Source organism: Lutjanus erythropterus, chromosome 10 (genome assembly GCF_056507025.1).
Source record: "Lutjanus erythropterus isolate fLutEry1 chromosome 10, fLutEry1.hap2, whole genome shotgun sequence".
Taxonomy (NCBI): Eukaryota; Metazoa; Chordata; class Actinopteri; order Lutjaniformes; family Lutjanidae; genus Lutjanus; species Lutjanus erythropterus.
In genome coordinates this window covers 29,141,047-29,158,145 of record NC_139326.1, presented here as the reverse complement: position 1 = coordinate 29,158,145, position 17,099 = coordinate 29,141,047, and the positions used below count along the sequence as shown (strand labels likewise).

Genomic DNA, 17,099 nt, shown 5'->3' with positions numbered 1-17,099 from the left:
ATCTGTTGTGTGGAGATTCGGTGAAAACACAAAACAGTCAGAAATCCACTGCTCATACTACATAAAAGAGTGATAAGGACTGTAAACTGACAATCATGACCCTATCAACATATTATTCATAAACTTACATGCTCTCAAATTTAGAAAACTGCATATTAAGTAAAAAAAAAAAAAAGTAGTAAGTGAGTAAGTATAAACTAACAGGTACTTGCATGACCACAAAAACAAATTCTTAATTGAAAAATGTTCAACATCTTTAAATAAGACTGAAATATTGCTTTCATGGAACTGTTTTCTGTCTGTGGATTCATCACTGTTCTGCAATTTCTAAACTTTTCTACAAGTCATTTTTTACACTTTGAAGTGTCATCCTGTGGGCCGGATTGGACCCTTTAGCAGGCTGATTCTCGCCCACAGGCCATATGTTTGACCGCCTTGCTTTAAACATTCCATGGAGGTCAACCCTAACCGTTAACCTCAACCCTTACCCTAACCTCAGCCTATTTAAAGTTCTTACCTTGTCCCTAAAACAAGGTCTGAAACCTCAAATAAACAGTTAAAATGACAAATATGATACACACACACTTTTCACTATACTTGTGAGAACATTTCATTGTTTGGCATTCATTGTTTGGAGGCCAAATCTAACCTGAGCTGTAAATGTTACACATCCAACCACAAAGCTCTTAGTTTAACACCAAATCTTAATCCTAAAATAAACTGTTAACGTAATGAATATCAAGTAAACACACACACACACACAAGTGCAGACGTACTTAACACGAGGATGAGTTTCAGTTAACACAACACACACACACACACACACAAAGGTGTCAGGAGGTACAATGAACACTTTTATTGTCTATTTAAGAATCCATTTACACAGCATTTGAGTGTCACATTGGAATGGATCTCTCTCTCTCTCTCTCACACACACACACACACACAGACAATACATTATTCACAGTACACACACGGCCTCACACACACACACACACACACACACACACACACACACACACACACACACACACACAACTACTGCTCAGCTGGCACCTCTACTAATTCCATTTTCTGCTTTGTCTAACAAATAAGTCCCCTGAAGATTTTACAAAAAACCCTTTTCTCATATACAAAACTGTCAACTCCTCAGTTATGTCACACATTACAATTTGCAAATAAAAATACATACAAAATTCAAAAATCTCGCAAATTTCCCCCCCTGTGGCATCTGCCAACCACAACCAGCACCTCTCTTTCTGCTGTCCTTCACTTCATTTGCTGGTTCAGCCAGTTTCTCAGAGGCTCCAGGTTCCTCTGAAACCAGCGGATATTTTTCTGCACGTTGTCCAGAGCAACCTGAGTAGCTCTCAGCTGATGCGCCTGTTCTTTGATCGACTCAAAGAACAACTGCACCTGAGGGTCAAACACACACGTCCATTTACGAAAAACCCACACAAACATTCAACTGAAAATTAGTCTAAATATGTAAATTCTCAGTTCAGAGTTCCTTTTTGCTCTGTGTTCCAGTAACAGTTGAACCAGCTAGAAACTCAGCAGAATCTCAGTCAACTTTCTCCTTTCCTGTTTCCTATACTTGCACAGGCCTCAACGTTAATGGTGAGAGATCTACTTTCCCAACATCAAATTTTACTTGTCCCTTTACAAATTGCTTTATTTATTAGCAGTTTTCAAGGACCAACGTAGACCAAAGTTAATCGTCATGTTTACTCAAGTTTTTCAAATCCCAAGGTGATGTCTTCAAATGTCTTGTCTAATTTTCAGTCTAATATGATACTATACTAAACAAAAATCTGGAAAATCTCCACATTTGAGAGACAGAAAACAAAATTTTCTGCCATTTTGCATGAAAAAATAACTTTAACAATTAATTGATTATCAAAATAGTTTCATAGTTTGACTCTTTTGCCACTTGCCTGTTTTTCTTTTTTCTTTTTCTTTTTTTGCATTTGCGTTTACCCTTAGTCCCTCACAAAAAATGCTTCTTCTATTTTTTTTTTCAGTTATAAAGTAGTGTGGTACTGACTCACTGACTCACTGGCTGACTGACCCGCAGCATTAACAAATGTCTGCTAACCTTGTTGCAAACATAATTGACCCTTCCTAAGTCCCAGCCTTCTTGGAACCTCGGCCAGCTTTCTCCTGTCCTGTTTCCTGTACTTAGAGTTGCTAGTGCTAGACTTATCTATGTTGAAAAGAAAACCAGTAATGAAGATTGTTAAAAGATGTTGCTGAGGACCTGTAAATGTGATAGCACACATTTGTGAAAGGGTTTTGTAGATGTGTCACACTATTTTACGACTGACAACAATTTGAAGGAGCATTTTTGAAGTGGAGAAATACAAGTGCAAAAATGGTTATGTTTTTCAGACATAAACATTTTAAAAGCCTTTTTTAAGACCACGGTATATTGATATTATCAGTAATTATCACTATCAGTAATATTACTGATATTGCAAATACTAGCCAATACCAATAGCATGTTGAAATGTTTGGGGCATCTCTAAGTTGCATTCAAAATAGAAGGGTGCACCTACATCAGTGAGTTCCTCTGGAGATGAAAACTGGCCCGTGGTACCAATGATGATGTTTCTGATACAAAATGAGCCCAGCTGGAACCTGAAGAGCAGTAAGACAACAGGGAGGACAGTCAACACAGGACAGTTTAATGTCTGCTCCTACAGATGCACACACTGGTGTTTAACGCTTTCATAGTTGTGTAATCAACTACCCATTGAGCTGCTTGTGGTACAATCAGGTCATTCTAAAATCAAAAACCTGTTCGACTTGTTATTGACTGGCATGGAAGCGACTAAAAGGTAGATTTTCCTGTTTAGGTAGGTTTTCCTGAGTGTCTCCATTATGTACTAACTTTTCAACCAGTGTGTCCCAGTTCTTCTTGACAAAGTTCCAGGCAAGCTGATGTCCCTGCACATTCCTCGCCACCATCAGGATGAGAGAGGACAGGTCCTGGGAACGAATCACCTTTCCTTCCAGACCCAACTCCAGCAGTCTGTAACACAAACATATACAATATAACACGGATCTATTAACACCACACAGTCACTTAAAGAGCCTCCACCAGCAGCTGTTCAGCACATCTGTAATACTGACACAGAATAAATATTGGATATCGTACCTCCATTCTATCTTTTCTGTTACTGTCAGGTTAGGCATTAGGTCTCCCTCCATTTTCCTAACTTTCCTGCTGTACTTCCCAAAAAAAACCTGGAACAATCTCACAACTTTACCACCCTGAATGAGAGCATCCATTTCCCACATCTATTCATTATTATGTTGCTGAATACGCACTTTGTAAAAAAAAGAAAATAAAAACTGTTTAGGCACAAGAAATGGAGGTTGAAGTCACTGAGGAATGGTGGGATGCTTATCTTGAGTATTCAGGTCATGATTTTTGGAAAGAGGCACTGGTTTTGATTTTTTTTTTTTTTTCTTTTTTGGTGTTTTGAGCACCACAACCTTGTGCCATTTACTCCATTTATATTGGCAAAAAGGCAATTACTCTACTATTTCTTTTTCTCTTTTCTTATCTGTTATTACAGGTTGTGGGAGGGACTTTCATTGTTTGTAATACCCTGTCACTGCTGCACAGTTTGAACTCTAATATAATACTCCATGTTTGCCACTTGGTGGCAGCATTAACTGCATGAAAAGATGTACCTGTGTAGTTTGTCTGCGTCTCTGCTGCAGGTCAGGGCGAATAGGATTTTGTTTTTTTGTGCCCCAGAGAGTGAGATGTTGTATGTGTGTAAGAGTGAAGCCCAGCCCTGGTCGTCCTGAGCTCCAACTGCATACACCGTCTCTGCTACATCAGTGGGCAAGCTGGAGTAAACACAAGCGGAGACATGATGAAATATTAAATTATACACTCCAGCCTAACATGGGGAATAGCTGCTGATTATCTGACTCGTATCAGCTGTTGTTGACTGATAATAATGTATGTCCAAATATCATTTAGACATACTTGAGTGTGCCGTTGGACTGAAGCCAGTCTCTGAAGCTCTGGCGTGCTCGCTCCACACAGGGAGGATCATCCAGGTGGCAGGCCAATGACAAGACCTCTGACCTCAGCCGTCGCTCTGACACAGTGCCCTCGTCGCTCCATGTCTGCTGGTCGATGACGTCACGGAAAAATTTCAGGATGTACTTCTGCACCAAAGCACACGGAGAAACAGAAAAAGAGTCAGAATAAGAATGGGTTCCATTTATTCAGTGCATAACAACAAACATATAGAAAATATGAATGAAGATTAAGGCGAGTACTGCAAGTCAAAACAACATAGAAATAGAAACCAGAGAAATGACAATAACATATGAAAAACAAAAATATAATATAAAAACAGTAGAAAGAATATGTACAATATGACTGTTAAATAAATAAATATTTTATGTAGCTGTATTATTTATTTATTTATTTACTTCTTTTTAATTATTTTTATGGGAGTTATATCATAATGTCTACATGTTATCATGAGTAATTTGTTTATATCAAATAAATATAAGCTGTGCAGAGAAACAGATTCTCACATGAACTAAAGCTGCAATTTATATTGACATTGTAAAATAAATGCCAGATTAAATGCGTCCTCTTGTCTCCTCACCCCCAGCTTGTTTGTTAGATCAATCTCATTCCTTTTCTCAATAAGCTGGTAAAAGGCCTCCAGATAGCCCAGTCCTTGGAGGAGCGGCACTGTGTGCGTCTCTGATCGCAGGTAACCAATCAGGTCTAGGGCTTTGTTGAGTGGCAGATGACCTGCCCTTTAGAGACAGACAAGAATATTTGAAAGGTTAGCTGCTATTTCAGGTACACATACAGAAAACAAACCTAGAAAACACGGACACACAAACACATGAAGACATATGTGCTTACGTGACCAGCTGAAATGAGTTGTGTATCAGGTGAGTCCTATCTTTGTAGCTTAGAGCAGTGTGGTTTTCCATAAGTAGTTTGGTCATGTCGTCCCAGCCACTGTCCTCATAATGAACCACATAGTAACCCGTCATGTCACTGTTTACTTTCACCCAGCTGACGTCCTCCCCTATATGTATACTGTCTAAAAAAGCAAAAGAGAGTATAGAAAACAATTAATAAAAAATTAAGATATGTGTGAACTATATTTTGTATCTCTTCCCTGTTACCTGTTTGTGTTGTCAGCAGGTGTCTGTGGACGGTGCTGGAGGCGTCTGTCTTGTATGTCAGAGGGATATGCCACAGGAAACTAGACAAAAAAAGAAAGTATTATTTTAAAAGTCTTGATAATGTTAAGTGAGTAGCTGGAACCAGTGAGGTTTTTTAAATCTAGAAACTGTTTTACACTTAGTGTCTGAAAGAAACTTGACTAATAACCTATATTACCATTTTTTGACTATGCTTATGTTGTTTATCAAAATGCATCCAAAACTGCGCTTCTACCCTGTTAATACAGTATTCAATCATCTCTGTATATTTATCCTTGGATGTTTCTTTAGTATTCGTCTACTGCTGCATATTTCTGCCATGCCAGAAAAAGAAAAACGGGTTAGGGTTAGGGTCACATTATAACATGAAAAGCTTATTGTTATAACAAGATATTTTTTATGTTATTACAGGACATTTTTCACATCACATTGTAAGAATATATTTTTCTTGTTAGAATAATGTACTACTTATCTTGTTATAATGTTACATTTCATGTTGTTATATCATAACTTTTTGCTGTAAAACAAACATAAATAATGAAATATATAAAATGTTTTGTAAAAATATAAGCTAGCACGTTATAACATAATTTTTCACTTTATAACAAGATAGTGTATTGTAATAAAATGCAAAGTATGTTTTAATAAGTTTGTATGTTGTAATGATGTGGAAAAATCTTGTTATAATGAGAAAATCTGATGTTCTAATGTGAAAATATATATTTTTTTTAAATTTAGAACGTAAAACTTGTTATAATATGAACAACATCCTGTTATAACCACACACTTATCACGTTATAATGTGATACCAATCCATTTTCTTACTCTGGCAGCAGCAATACTCTGTCATACTCTGTTCTGTTCTCTGGGGACACCTATTGGTTGTGGACAGCAATGCACTCTTTCTGATGTTAATGTGTGGATTATAATACTTGTAGTGTGTGTGTGTTGAATTGTTGATTGTTTTGTCTTCCCTGTTTAATGTTCTTGTGGGCTGTGTATTAGGACCCCCTCGAAAAAGAAATGTTTCATCTTAAGCTGGTTTGTCCTTATGAATAAACTTGTATATATATTTACATGTGAGAGTAAAAACGTAGAGTAGGGGAGCAGCGTATCGTGTGAATATAATAGTAAACTAAATAGTAAAAAAAATAACTGAACAAGTGCAGATGCGTGCTAACCCCTGTTGCAGTGTGGACCAGAGGGGGTCAGAGGGCATCACCGTCCTCAGGAACCTGTCCTGTCTGAGCAGCAGATGAGGCCCCTTCCTGGTTACAGTTACCAGAGGAATCCCTTTCTGCAGCGTCCACGTGTTCATCATGGCTGTCAGGTTCAGGTGTTCCCCTGCAAACAGGTACTGTAGGACACACACACACACACTTACACACACCGTCTCACAAAGTCAGAAGATCATTTTTAAGAGAAAACTTATGAAGAGAGGTCATAGAGTTGATGTCTAAATGTTTACTCACTGCATTCTTGGCAGCCTGGCGGCTGCTGTAACAGTGTTTTCCTGAGATGAAGTCCTCCTCTGAGCATGTCTGAAAAACAACATAAACTTCAAATAAAACGTTTACTTTTTTACAACATAAATTTCTATTAAAAGATCAAAATGTTTCTTGGAAATCACATGTGCCTTTCATGGCCATGCTACACCATGGTGTTTTACAATCTGAATGTGATCTTTCTACCTTCATAATAGCTGTTTGCTCCAATTCAATTCTGTCCAGTAAGATAATTAAATTCATATTGGTAATCCATCACAATGGACACCACGGCAAGCCAGCATATTTTTTTAAAATCACTTACGATTGCATAACATAACTTTGAAAACAGACACAGTGTTCACTTTGATTATTTTGACCTTCTTTAGACAATTCTCAAGTCTCAGAAAATTGACTTATGCACCATAATGAAATGAATGGGAAATGATGGCTGTCTCAGAGGAGAGAAATCACCACAGTAGAAATATAACAGACTTACAATATATGGTATAAGATAAAACTTTTTAAAGATCTTTAAAGAACATCCAGACAAAAATGAAATATGATCTCTGGCTGCAAAGTCAAATACAGCTCTGTCACGCTGCCCGTTAACTTTTTGATTTACACAAAGTACAACAAGGTGACAGCGTTCAAAGATAATGTAATTTGTATTTATACATTTGCTAAACTGTCCCACAGGTCCTGGTTGTGTGCATTTCTGTAGCTGTATTTGCGGAGGTATCGAACAATCCCGCTCTGGAACACGTCATCTGTCAGAAAGTGTCGCAGCATGTGCAGGACACACGCCCCCTGGTGGAAGAGACAGAAAATGTTTATTTAATCAACAGGCCACAACAGGTTATGATGTTGGTTGTTGTCAAAGCAGTTTGAATATCATTAGTCATAAATGTGAAAAGGAATAGCAATATAGAGAATAATGGTTATATAGTGACAAGGTTGTCTTTAGATGCTGTTTGCCAACAATTTCAAACATGACCAGGCAAATCACTTCTGAGTAGCTAAATAGATAGACTATCTCGCCTTTTCAAATAGATTTTACGATAATAACCAATAATAAACAGATAACAAACTCACTTGCAGAGTTGCACTATCAGATTAAGATTAATTTTAAATCTAAGATTAGTTCTAATCATAGTTTACCAAAATGAGGTTTAAAGTGAGTAAATCCAGATGAAAAATTTAGCAGGGCTTTGTTGCACAATTAAGTCGGGTGAAAACTGTCAACTTTTGGTTGCTAACAAACCTTACATTGTTTGCTGGCTAGCTAAAAAGTTAGCAAAACATTAGATTGTTTCCTGGCCAAAAAGTTAATTAGCCTTGTTAGTCTACTCATGATGGCTCAGCAGACAAGCTCTAATTTCTCCTCCTTTGTAAAAAACTTGTTGGCCAAATTAATGGAGCATATGGAAAAATAACTGAAGATCAAAAATGGACAAGAGCACATAAAACTCAACAGGACTGAGTCTGTCCCTTAACTTTCTTGGAGAAAGTTTACTATTTTACTGTTAAGACTGGATCACATTTTACACTGGTGATTTAAATTTGGTGCAACAGATTTAAATTTATTCTAGGATTAGAATAAAAAAAGACTAAACCGAGCTTTAAAGAGAGTTTTGTGACCCTCTTTGTGACCGAAAGCAGCACAACACATGTATGAGACTGACAGCATACTTTGTCATAGGAGACTGTGTCAAACATCTGTTTGATCTGGGTGGGGTTCTCTGCTGGGCTGGATATCGGCCGAGAGGAATTCAACGAATCGTGACCAACTGCTGCAAAACAGGTGTGCAGCAGATATTCTTCCTGCAAGAATGGGCACAGAACAGGATCAGCAGTGCTCTCTCCTGTCTTAGTATTAATCTACCACTATTAATCAGTTGAATTCTCCAAATAAACAAAGCACATACCACTTTGAGGTTGGGGTAAGTGGCCTCAACTGAGATGTACTCCATGTATCTGGCAAATCCTTCATTCAGCCAGATATCATTCCACCACTCCATGGTGACCAAGTTACCAAACCACTGCAGAAAAATGTAATAAGTGATTTGTGAGCTAAACAAACACTTAATCCTCAAAAAACGAAAAGGTCCGGAGGTCACAGAAATTCAAACAAGTGCAATGAAGGTGCTCTTTGGTAAGGAAATGAAAAGTAATCCTCCATGTCTTTTGAGTGGGGACACAGCTTCACACTCTCACCTGATGGGCGAGCTCGTGGCCAATCACCATAGTGACCCAGAGTTGATCAGAAATGGAGGATGTGAGGGGATCAAAGAGAAGGCTGGTCTCTCTGTAGGTGGTCAGACCCCAGTTCTCCATCGCACCAGACTGGAAGTCTGGAATGGCTATCAGGTCTGAGAGAGAAAAACAGAGGTCAGGGGACAGAAAGTGACGGGGGAGGGGGGAAAATGATAGACCATATAGCTGCATTTCCACCCAGAGTACCCAGAACTACTCAAATCCCAGGAACTACTTCTCAAGGAGCTAAAAGGTTTCTTCAGCCATTTGCTGTGGGAATGAAAGCCTGGACTTTGTCAGTGGCTCATCTGTCTGCACAATCTTAAAAATAGGGGTTCCAAAACGGTTCTTCTTGAACCCTTTTTTGAAGAAGGGGTAAGACCAGGTTGCTTTGTAAGACTTTGGGCTCCATTATGAACCTTTTCCATCCAAATAAAAATTTCTGGAAGTAAGATTTCTTGAAGAATTGTTAAAAGTATGGGCATTAAAAAAAACTTCTCTAAATTAAAGCCATGGTAACATAGATTGTTGAAATCTGTCTAATCTGTAGAATACAATATGGTTCTGCGTAGAACCCTATAAATGAAACCCTTAAATATATTTTTAAATCCTCCTGGGTAGGTTCTACATGAAAACCTTGGAATATAAAAGGGTTCTTGGTTGAGCCCTTGGGTGGGGTTTACATGATACCCTTGGAATTCAAAAGGGTTCTCTGCAGAACCCTTTGAATAAAAAAGGGTTCTTTTTAGAATTCCCTGGGTGGTAATAGGGGGTTCTGGGTAGAACCTTTCACAGATAGTTCTAGGTATAACTCTTTATTTTGAGTTCTTGGTAGAACCTTTATAAAAGGTTATATCAGGAGCAAAAAGGGTTCTCCTATTGGGAAAAGCTGAAGAACTCTTTATGGTTCTTTACGGTAAATAAACTGGTTTACAGCTGCAGATTTTAAAAAATGATGGCTGAAATTAAATGCAGCCAGTACACAACCAATTGGAAATGTTCAAGGCAGCAAAACCCCTCTCCCAAAGTTCATGTACTTTTGGAAAAATCTACCCACCAAACAGGGATATTCTGGAGTGGGGGCTTAATTCAGAAGTGCATCAACCAAAGGTTCCTAGTCCCTGAGGAAAGTTCCCACTGTGGAAACGCTATTTTTTGGAAACGCTTTGCATGAGCAAAGGGTACCTTGCTTGGGTAGAGGATAATGGATGTTGAAATAATCCTCATAGAAATCCAGCATTTTGACAGCAACCTCCAGAGCATAGCGTGTCTGCAGCCACTTCTCTGGGGCAGCATAGATGGACACCTACAGATACACAGCAGTGATGAAAAACAAATAAAATGTGTCACTGAGGAAGTAATACTGCTGGCAAGATATTAAAAAAGTAAAATATTGTCAGGAAGATCACACCTGCACCCCAGAGGATGTTGTTGCAGTGACAGATTTGAAGTCACAGACGACAAACGCTACGAGGTATGTGCTCATCTTTACACTGGCATCAAACTGGTCCTCAAGGAGGCCGTCTTTTACTTCAACAGTGTTGGCCTGAAACACATGAACAATTCATTGAAGTCATTTTTCACAAACATTCAAACATGCATGAAAACTAACATTAAGGCAACACTCACCACAGGCATGTTAGACAGCGAAATGTACTCTGGACTCCTCCTGATACGTATGGAGAAGTTGGCTTTGAAACTCGGCTCATCAAAACAAGGGAACGCCATCCGAGCACTCGTGGGCTCAAAATGAGTCGAAGCTAAGGTCCTGAAAAGAGACACTTACAGTTAGTACTTGCTGGTAGCTGTACCCTCCCTGTATGTATAGAATATTTTACCAAACTTGCTGGGAAACAGTCTATTCTGTCCTACCTGGTCTCTCCTGCGCTGGTTCTGTATGTGCTCTTATAGAAGCCATAGAAGCCTTCTGCAAGTTCAGCACCAAACTCAATATACAGAAAGTACTTTTGCCCACTGCTGAGCACCCTGGGGGAGAAAATACCAATCTGCTCGTGGAGAGGGTTATGAAGAACCGGAAGAACCTATGAAGAGAAAAGCAGTATGTATTAAATCATCGCTTAACTTTAAATAATATTGCACCAAAACCGCACTCAAATGTATTTATTTACTTATTTTCAATTTGTGTAAGCAGGTATCTACTGGTTTCATCAATAAACTTGGACTTACTAAACAGATTAGTCTTTAATTGTGCTACAGACCTCTGCTTAATTTTAAATCTGGTTTTGCTTATTTTAAACCTAGTTTTTTCTAGACTCTAGAAGCTGAAAATATGGATATTTGTATTTACACTTACTTGGTCAGACAGAAGAGCGAGGTTCTGGTCCAATATGGTGGCCTTAGAGATGTGCAGACCCTTGCTGTGTAATACAACCCAGTTGGTATTGTTCTGGACATCAATCTGGATCTGCACCGAGCCAGTGAAACTGAGACTGGTGAGGTTGGGGTGTATGAGGAGGTGGTAGTGAAGAGGAATGATGTACCTACGATAAAGAAAGATTTGCTGCTTTTTAAATCAGAGACTCAAAAACTGAGGTCCACCAATTTTCTTGTCAATCTCCGGTTTGTGGGTGTTAATAAAAGGGTACCTTGGCAGGCGAAGACGGCTCCAAGGGAAGGACAGATTATCAGAGACTACAGGAGGCTGCTCTCCTGCAGGGTGAGGAGGGCCTGGTGCCTGTTGTGAACTGTGGGTGGGCTGAGACCCAGTCAGAGACACGTGTAATAGAGACAGCACTAACAGCCTCACCAAGACCATCATAGAGGAAATGTCCTTCAACCACTGATTTAAAAAGAAAAAAAAAAGCTAACAGTGTGACAGGCTGACAGCTCGTATTGATCTTGGTCACATCCCAAACATGAGGAGTGATGAAGGACCACTTGATGTGAGTGCTGAACGCCTGCTGGGGTGATTTGTCCAGATGTCACACTGTCAGAGGACGGTTGAATCAGAAATGTCTCAGGACCTTCTTTCTTAAATCTGAAAAACAGTAGAGCAGGATTAAGAACTCATCACAGTCTCTCACTGAAATATAATTTATTCTACTGTTCTTCAAACATCTTTCCTGCATCCTCTAGCTGCATTTAAAGGGACACTTCAACCTAAAATACATATTTTTCCTCTTACTTGTATAGTGCTATTTAGCCATCTATATAGTTTTGGTGTGAGTTGTCAAGTTTTGGAGACATTTCCCCCAGAGATGTCTACCCTCCCTCAGATAAGGATTGATTCAAATGTGTGTACACACCACCTGAACTGAATGTGTGTGTTGTGACAGTGTGCAAACAGCATATCGGGACTTTAGAAGACTTGGATTATACCAGATAAGCAGTATGGAGGCAATTTATGATTTTATTTCAGTTGTTTTTTACGTTTGAAAACTGGTCACTATTCACTTACATTGTTTAGGACAGTGTTCCCCAACCCTGGTCCTCAGGGCCCACTGTCTTGCATGTTTTAGATGTTTCCCTGCTCCAACACACCTGATTGAAATGATCAGGTTGTTGTCAGGCTTCTGCAGAGGCTTGATGACGAGCTGATCATGTGAATCAGGTGTGTTGGAGCAGGGAAACATCTAAAACATGCAGGACAGTGGGCCCTGAGGATCAGGGTTGGGGAACACTGGTTTAGGAGATTCACTGTTTTCATGTGAAACTCCAGCAGTGTTTTGTGGACTAATACTAAAATAAACCCAGCACTCAGTTTGTATGAAGGCGAGTAGATAATGACTTAATTTTTATTTTTGGGTGAACTATCCCTTTAAATAGATAACTCTTTAGCTGCTTTTTACACTCCTCACCCTGAGTGTGACATCAGATTCAAGAGAGGGTAGACATCTCTCTATATCTTCAAAACTCTACAACTCACACCAAAACAACCTAGATGGATAAAAAAGCACAACAAGGAAGAAGAAGGATATGTATATTTCATGTTGCGGTGAACTGTCCCTTTAAAGTCGTGGTTTTGCTATCTGTGTTTTATTTCACCTGTTTCTACCAATAAGGTAAGACTGATGTTGGGCCTTGCACAGTAGCGGTGCATCTCACGTGTTCATTCAGTCAGACTTTTCTTGTTGTGTTCAAGTTTTAGGCCCCAACCAGCCACAACAAGTCCCAGCCTGAAGGAGACTCAAACATGTGACAAGCGGACCACATGATTTTCCAATGTGGACAAAGCAAGATGAGGACACAGAGCTATAACTGTGAGGTGACAACAGCTGCCGGAGGGAGCATAGCTGCAGTTCAAACCAGGCTGCACAGGCAGGAACTGTGCTGCAATGTTACTTAAAACAACCCACATCAACGGTTGTGAATAAAGCTGGAAAGTAAAGTCATGTTTGTCTTATATTTGATTTACAGGTTGTGTTTTAAGAGAAATCAGTCAGCTACAAATGAGAAAAAGTTTGTACCTTGATCATTTTAGCGTCATCCTTCCTTCATGTGCCTGCTGTTGAGTTTCACTTTCTTTTACTGTGAGTTCCCGCCCACTGCTGTGTGTGTGTGTGTGTGTGTGTGTGTGTGTGTGTGTGTGTGTGTGTGTGCGTGTGTGTGAGAGAGAGAGAGAGAGAGAGAGAGAGAGAGAAACTTCTTAATTTCAATAAATAATGTCCTGTGTAATGTCTTTTTCAGCTAGTGTTGGAACAATCTACACTTCACACTGTCACGCTGAAACACAGCTGCCCACACTACAGTTTTTCTCTTTAGTGTGTGTGTGTGAGTGTGTGTGTGTGCAGGTGTATCCTAATGTTCCGGGTGTGTCGATATTATCAGTTTCTCACCTCAGATCTAACAGCCGTAGGCAGGTGTGTGTGTCTCCAGTTGTTTGAATGTCTCTTCGCTGACTCTCTATACTGTCCACATTACTGTCCCCCTGTCCTCTGTCCTCATGTGTGTCCCTCTTTATGAAAGCAGATAAAGCCTCGTTTGTGTGTGAGCCCACACTGTTCGCCTCTTTCTGTCCCTCTGTGGGTGTGTGTGTGTGTGTGTGTGTGTGTGTGTGTGTGTGTGTGTGTGTGTGTGTGTGTGTGTGTGAGGGGGGGGGTTGTTCGTGTGTGTTGGGGTAGCAGGTTGGGGGGGGGGGTTCATTGTTAGTAGAAGGTCACAACAATGAGACATGTCAGTCCCCCATAATGCAATGCTCCTGAGCCAAAGCCAAACAGCATGCCCCCATTTCACACACTCACTTATACACAAGGTGCACAAACACACACACACCCACACACACAAACAAGGCAGTAATCACTGGAGCTGCTCTAACTATAGCAGACATGACTGAGCCATCCAGAGGTCTATTTTACCTTCCTATCATCTATTTATGGACAGGTAAGAGCTTTTCATCTCGAATGCAGGGTTATGGTGCATATTTTGAATCAACAGGCAGGGTGAAAAAACAAAAAATACAATGCTGTTGAAAGTCACTTCAGGTTACAATATTACTGATATAACCCAAAAACACAAATTTGCCTCAGAGAGCTTTGAAATGTGTACAACACACAACATACTTAATCTTTAGGGTTTTTTTATACTATCAGTGGTGGCCACAGAAAAGTATTGACTCCTTCTACTGGAGTTACTACATCAAAATCACAAAGAAAAATTGCAGCATAAAACTAATAATTAACATATTTGGAGTTCTATCTGGAAATAATGTTAAATACATGAAGGATTCACTTATTATGGCAGCCTAATACCATTTATAGTTATGGTATAACAATTTAAGTTATCACATTATAACATGAAACTTTTCATGTCATAAAAAATAAGTTTGTATGTTGTAATCAGAGAAGGGATGTAATTAAATACAACTACTTTATTACTGTATTTAAATAAAGTTTTCAGGTATCTGTACTTTTGTTATTTTTCTGACAGCTTTACTTTTACTCCCTACATTTTAACATGAATATCTGGACTCTCTACTCCTTGCAATTTCAAAAAAGGCTTATTACTTTAGTTTTAATGCATTTGCAGGGATTTACTGATTACTTTTATTTGGCATCATTGGGCACAGACTTCCCAACATCAAGACAGAAAAGAGGAATCCTTTGTGTATCCATCAGTGCATATCACACACGACAGATGTCAGATGACGAGAACGTCTTTTGATTGATTTGAGAACCAAGATAAGATTGGGGATAAAATCAATAAAAAAAAATTGGTCACAAAAAACAAACAAACAAACAAAAAGCTGTGCCTGCTGCAGCCTTTGGGGCTTTTTATCATGATATTTCAAATTGTAGGTCTATTCAATAGTGAATTATGATTTTCAAAGTAAGAGTAAAATTAAAGGCTAATTACAGTCATTTGAATAGTTTGTTACTTCCTCTCTTGGTAATTATTGAACTAACTGTCTCATCTCTACAACTACTCCACATTTTTTGCACCTCATTGCATTGATATGTTTGCATATCTTTCGGCTGAATAACTGCAGAGCAAGCTCTATCCCCATCTTAAATTCAGATCTTCTCTTTTTGTTAAAATGTAATCCTCCATCATCTTTCAGGAGGGGTGGAGGGTGATGTGCTGGCGTCTCTGGCCCCTCCGGTCCACCTGTCAGGGGAGCGGCTGGGCTGGACCCTGCTGGTCTGTATGGTGAGTGACTTCAGGAGAGGACGCCTGGAGGTCAGCTGGAGGTCACCATCAGAGGGCTTCATGCCCAGCTCACCACACAGCCTTGCTATAAACAAGAAGCATCGTGGTCACAGCGCTGTGGCCATCATCACCGTGGTGACCAGAGACTGGCCTTCCTACAGCTGCTCTGTGAGTCACAGACGACACGGTAAAGTCATCAGGAGACGCCACACCACCTCATCAGGTAGAACTGGAGCTGGTTTCTGTCATTTCTAGTCACAAACAGAGGAAAGATACCTTTTATTTTACATTTTTGGTGCATTTTTATCATTTCAGCTCATCAAGATGAGATCTGTGATGAATATGAGGAGACAGGAGGTAAATTTTAATTATTTCCATATAGGTAAATAAAATAATCAGTGTGATCAACAGCTGTTGTTTCTCATGTTGGTCTGATTTGATCTCCAGATGTTGATGTGTGGACAAACACAGTGGTCGTCATGGTAATGAGGCTGCTTCTCATGAAGATCATTGTCTTTGACGTTCTGATGACCATTTACGCTGTTATTAAGTGGTAAGAGGATGAATCTGTGTTTTATTTGGAATAAAGTGAGAAAACAACCAGGTTTTCACCCACCTTCATGCAGCAGTGAAATGTAATGAAGTACTTAAGTATAAATTTGAGTTACTTGAACTTACTCCACTATATTTCAGAGGGAACTATTGCACTTTTTATTCCACTACATGTATTTGACAGGTTTAGTTACTATAGTAACTTAGCAAATTAAGATTTGTGCACAGAAACTGTATGAAATGCACAAGTCCAGCTGATATGATTACACAGAAAATGAATTGTCTGTTTCCATAATTTTTCACGCATGAGGTGAATATGTGTTTTATCTTACATGAGACATACAGCAGTTGTGTCACAAATCTTCATGTATTTGATGTTTCAGATGTTTGAAAATGGAGGGCTTCTGATGCACCGTGTGACCTTGAAAAGAAAACTAAGCCACAGAAGGGAACTCTTTCTTGCCTGAATTCTGCACAATAGGGATTTTTTGTCCTTTTGAAGAAGCTGAGCACAGTCTGCCCTTGTGGTTGGCTTTATGAGGATGGTTTTACAGTGAGGATTGGATTAAAATCTCATGGATCAAATGGGAAATTATCCACTGTTGGGATCATGGGAGCAGCAGTTCTCTTGTCGCGCCTTTTTCGGCCTCCTTCTCATTGACATCCAGGTGCTGCCGACTGTTGAAACCAGTTTGTGAGGCCAAACCTGGTATCTGATGGAAGCATAACCTCAGACAGATGGGTTAGTGCACGTACTGTTATATAAGTGTTTGTGAGAGGATTTTTCTTACGCGTTTTGAATTATGAATTGCTTGAATTGCTGAAAAAATAGGGAAAACCACGGGTGGAAGTAACTAATGGCAAGTACTCAAGTTATTGTAATTGAGTAGTTTTTTGAGTACTTGTACATTTATGAGTATATTTTCACGTCTGTACTTTTACTCATACTTTAGCATGCTTTACACTATGTAATCTATTTAG

At 39.3% G+C, this 17,099-nt stretch overlaps 2 protein-coding genes across 4 annotated transcripts; one reads left to right on the top strand and one right to left on the bottom strand.

The window, feature by feature from the left end:
- Positions 1-1,014: 1,014 nt before the first annotated feature.
- Positions 1,015-13,440, bottom strand: erap2 (endoplasmic reticulum aminopeptidase 2). Its single transcript, XM_084728958.1, has 21 exons — positions 13,388-13,440; positions 11,567-11,958; positions 11,275-11,461; positions 10,833-11,002; positions 10,590-10,728; positions 10,372-10,506; positions 10,146-10,266; positions 8,922-9,076; positions 8,633-8,746; positions 8,397-8,528; positions 7,383-7,514; positions 6,693-6,761; positions 6,402-6,577; positions 5,182-5,261; positions 4,913-5,096; positions 4,644-4,800; positions 4,007-4,191; positions 3,703-3,864; positions 2,894-3,034; positions 2,559-2,640; positions 1,015-1,416 (listed from the first exon to the last, which is right to left on the bottom strand). Exons 2-21 carry the CDS (start codon positions 11,737-11,739, stop codon positions 1,270-1,272), a joined length of 2,841 nt encoding a protein of 946 aa, XP_084585084.1. The 5' UTR covers positions 11,740-11,958; positions 13,388-13,440; the 3' UTR covers positions 1,015-1,269.
- A 733-nt stretch (positions 13,441-14,173) lies between these two features.
- On the top strand, positions 14,174-16,871 carry LOC146320633 (uncharacterized). 3 transcript variants are annotated; one of them, XR_014771507.1, is made up of 4 exons: positions 14,174-14,300; positions 15,478-15,923; positions 16,014-16,119; positions 16,502-16,871. XR_014771507.1 is itself a non-coding variant. In XM_084729599.1 (2 exons), the coding sequence occupies exons 1-2, from the start codon at positions 14,246-14,248 to the stop codon at positions 15,819-15,821; spliced, it is 399 nt and encodes a 132-aa protein (XP_084585725.1). In that variant the 5' UTR covers positions 14,174-14,245; the 3' UTR covers positions 15,822-16,132. The 3 variants fall into 3 exon arrangements, 1 of the variants encoding a protein (XP_084585725.1); XR_014771506.1 differs by having other exon boundaries at positions 15,478-16,119; XM_084729599.1 differs by lacking the exon at positions 16,502-16,871 and having other exon boundaries at positions 15,478-16,132.
- Positions 16,872-17,099: the final 228 nt, after the last annotated feature.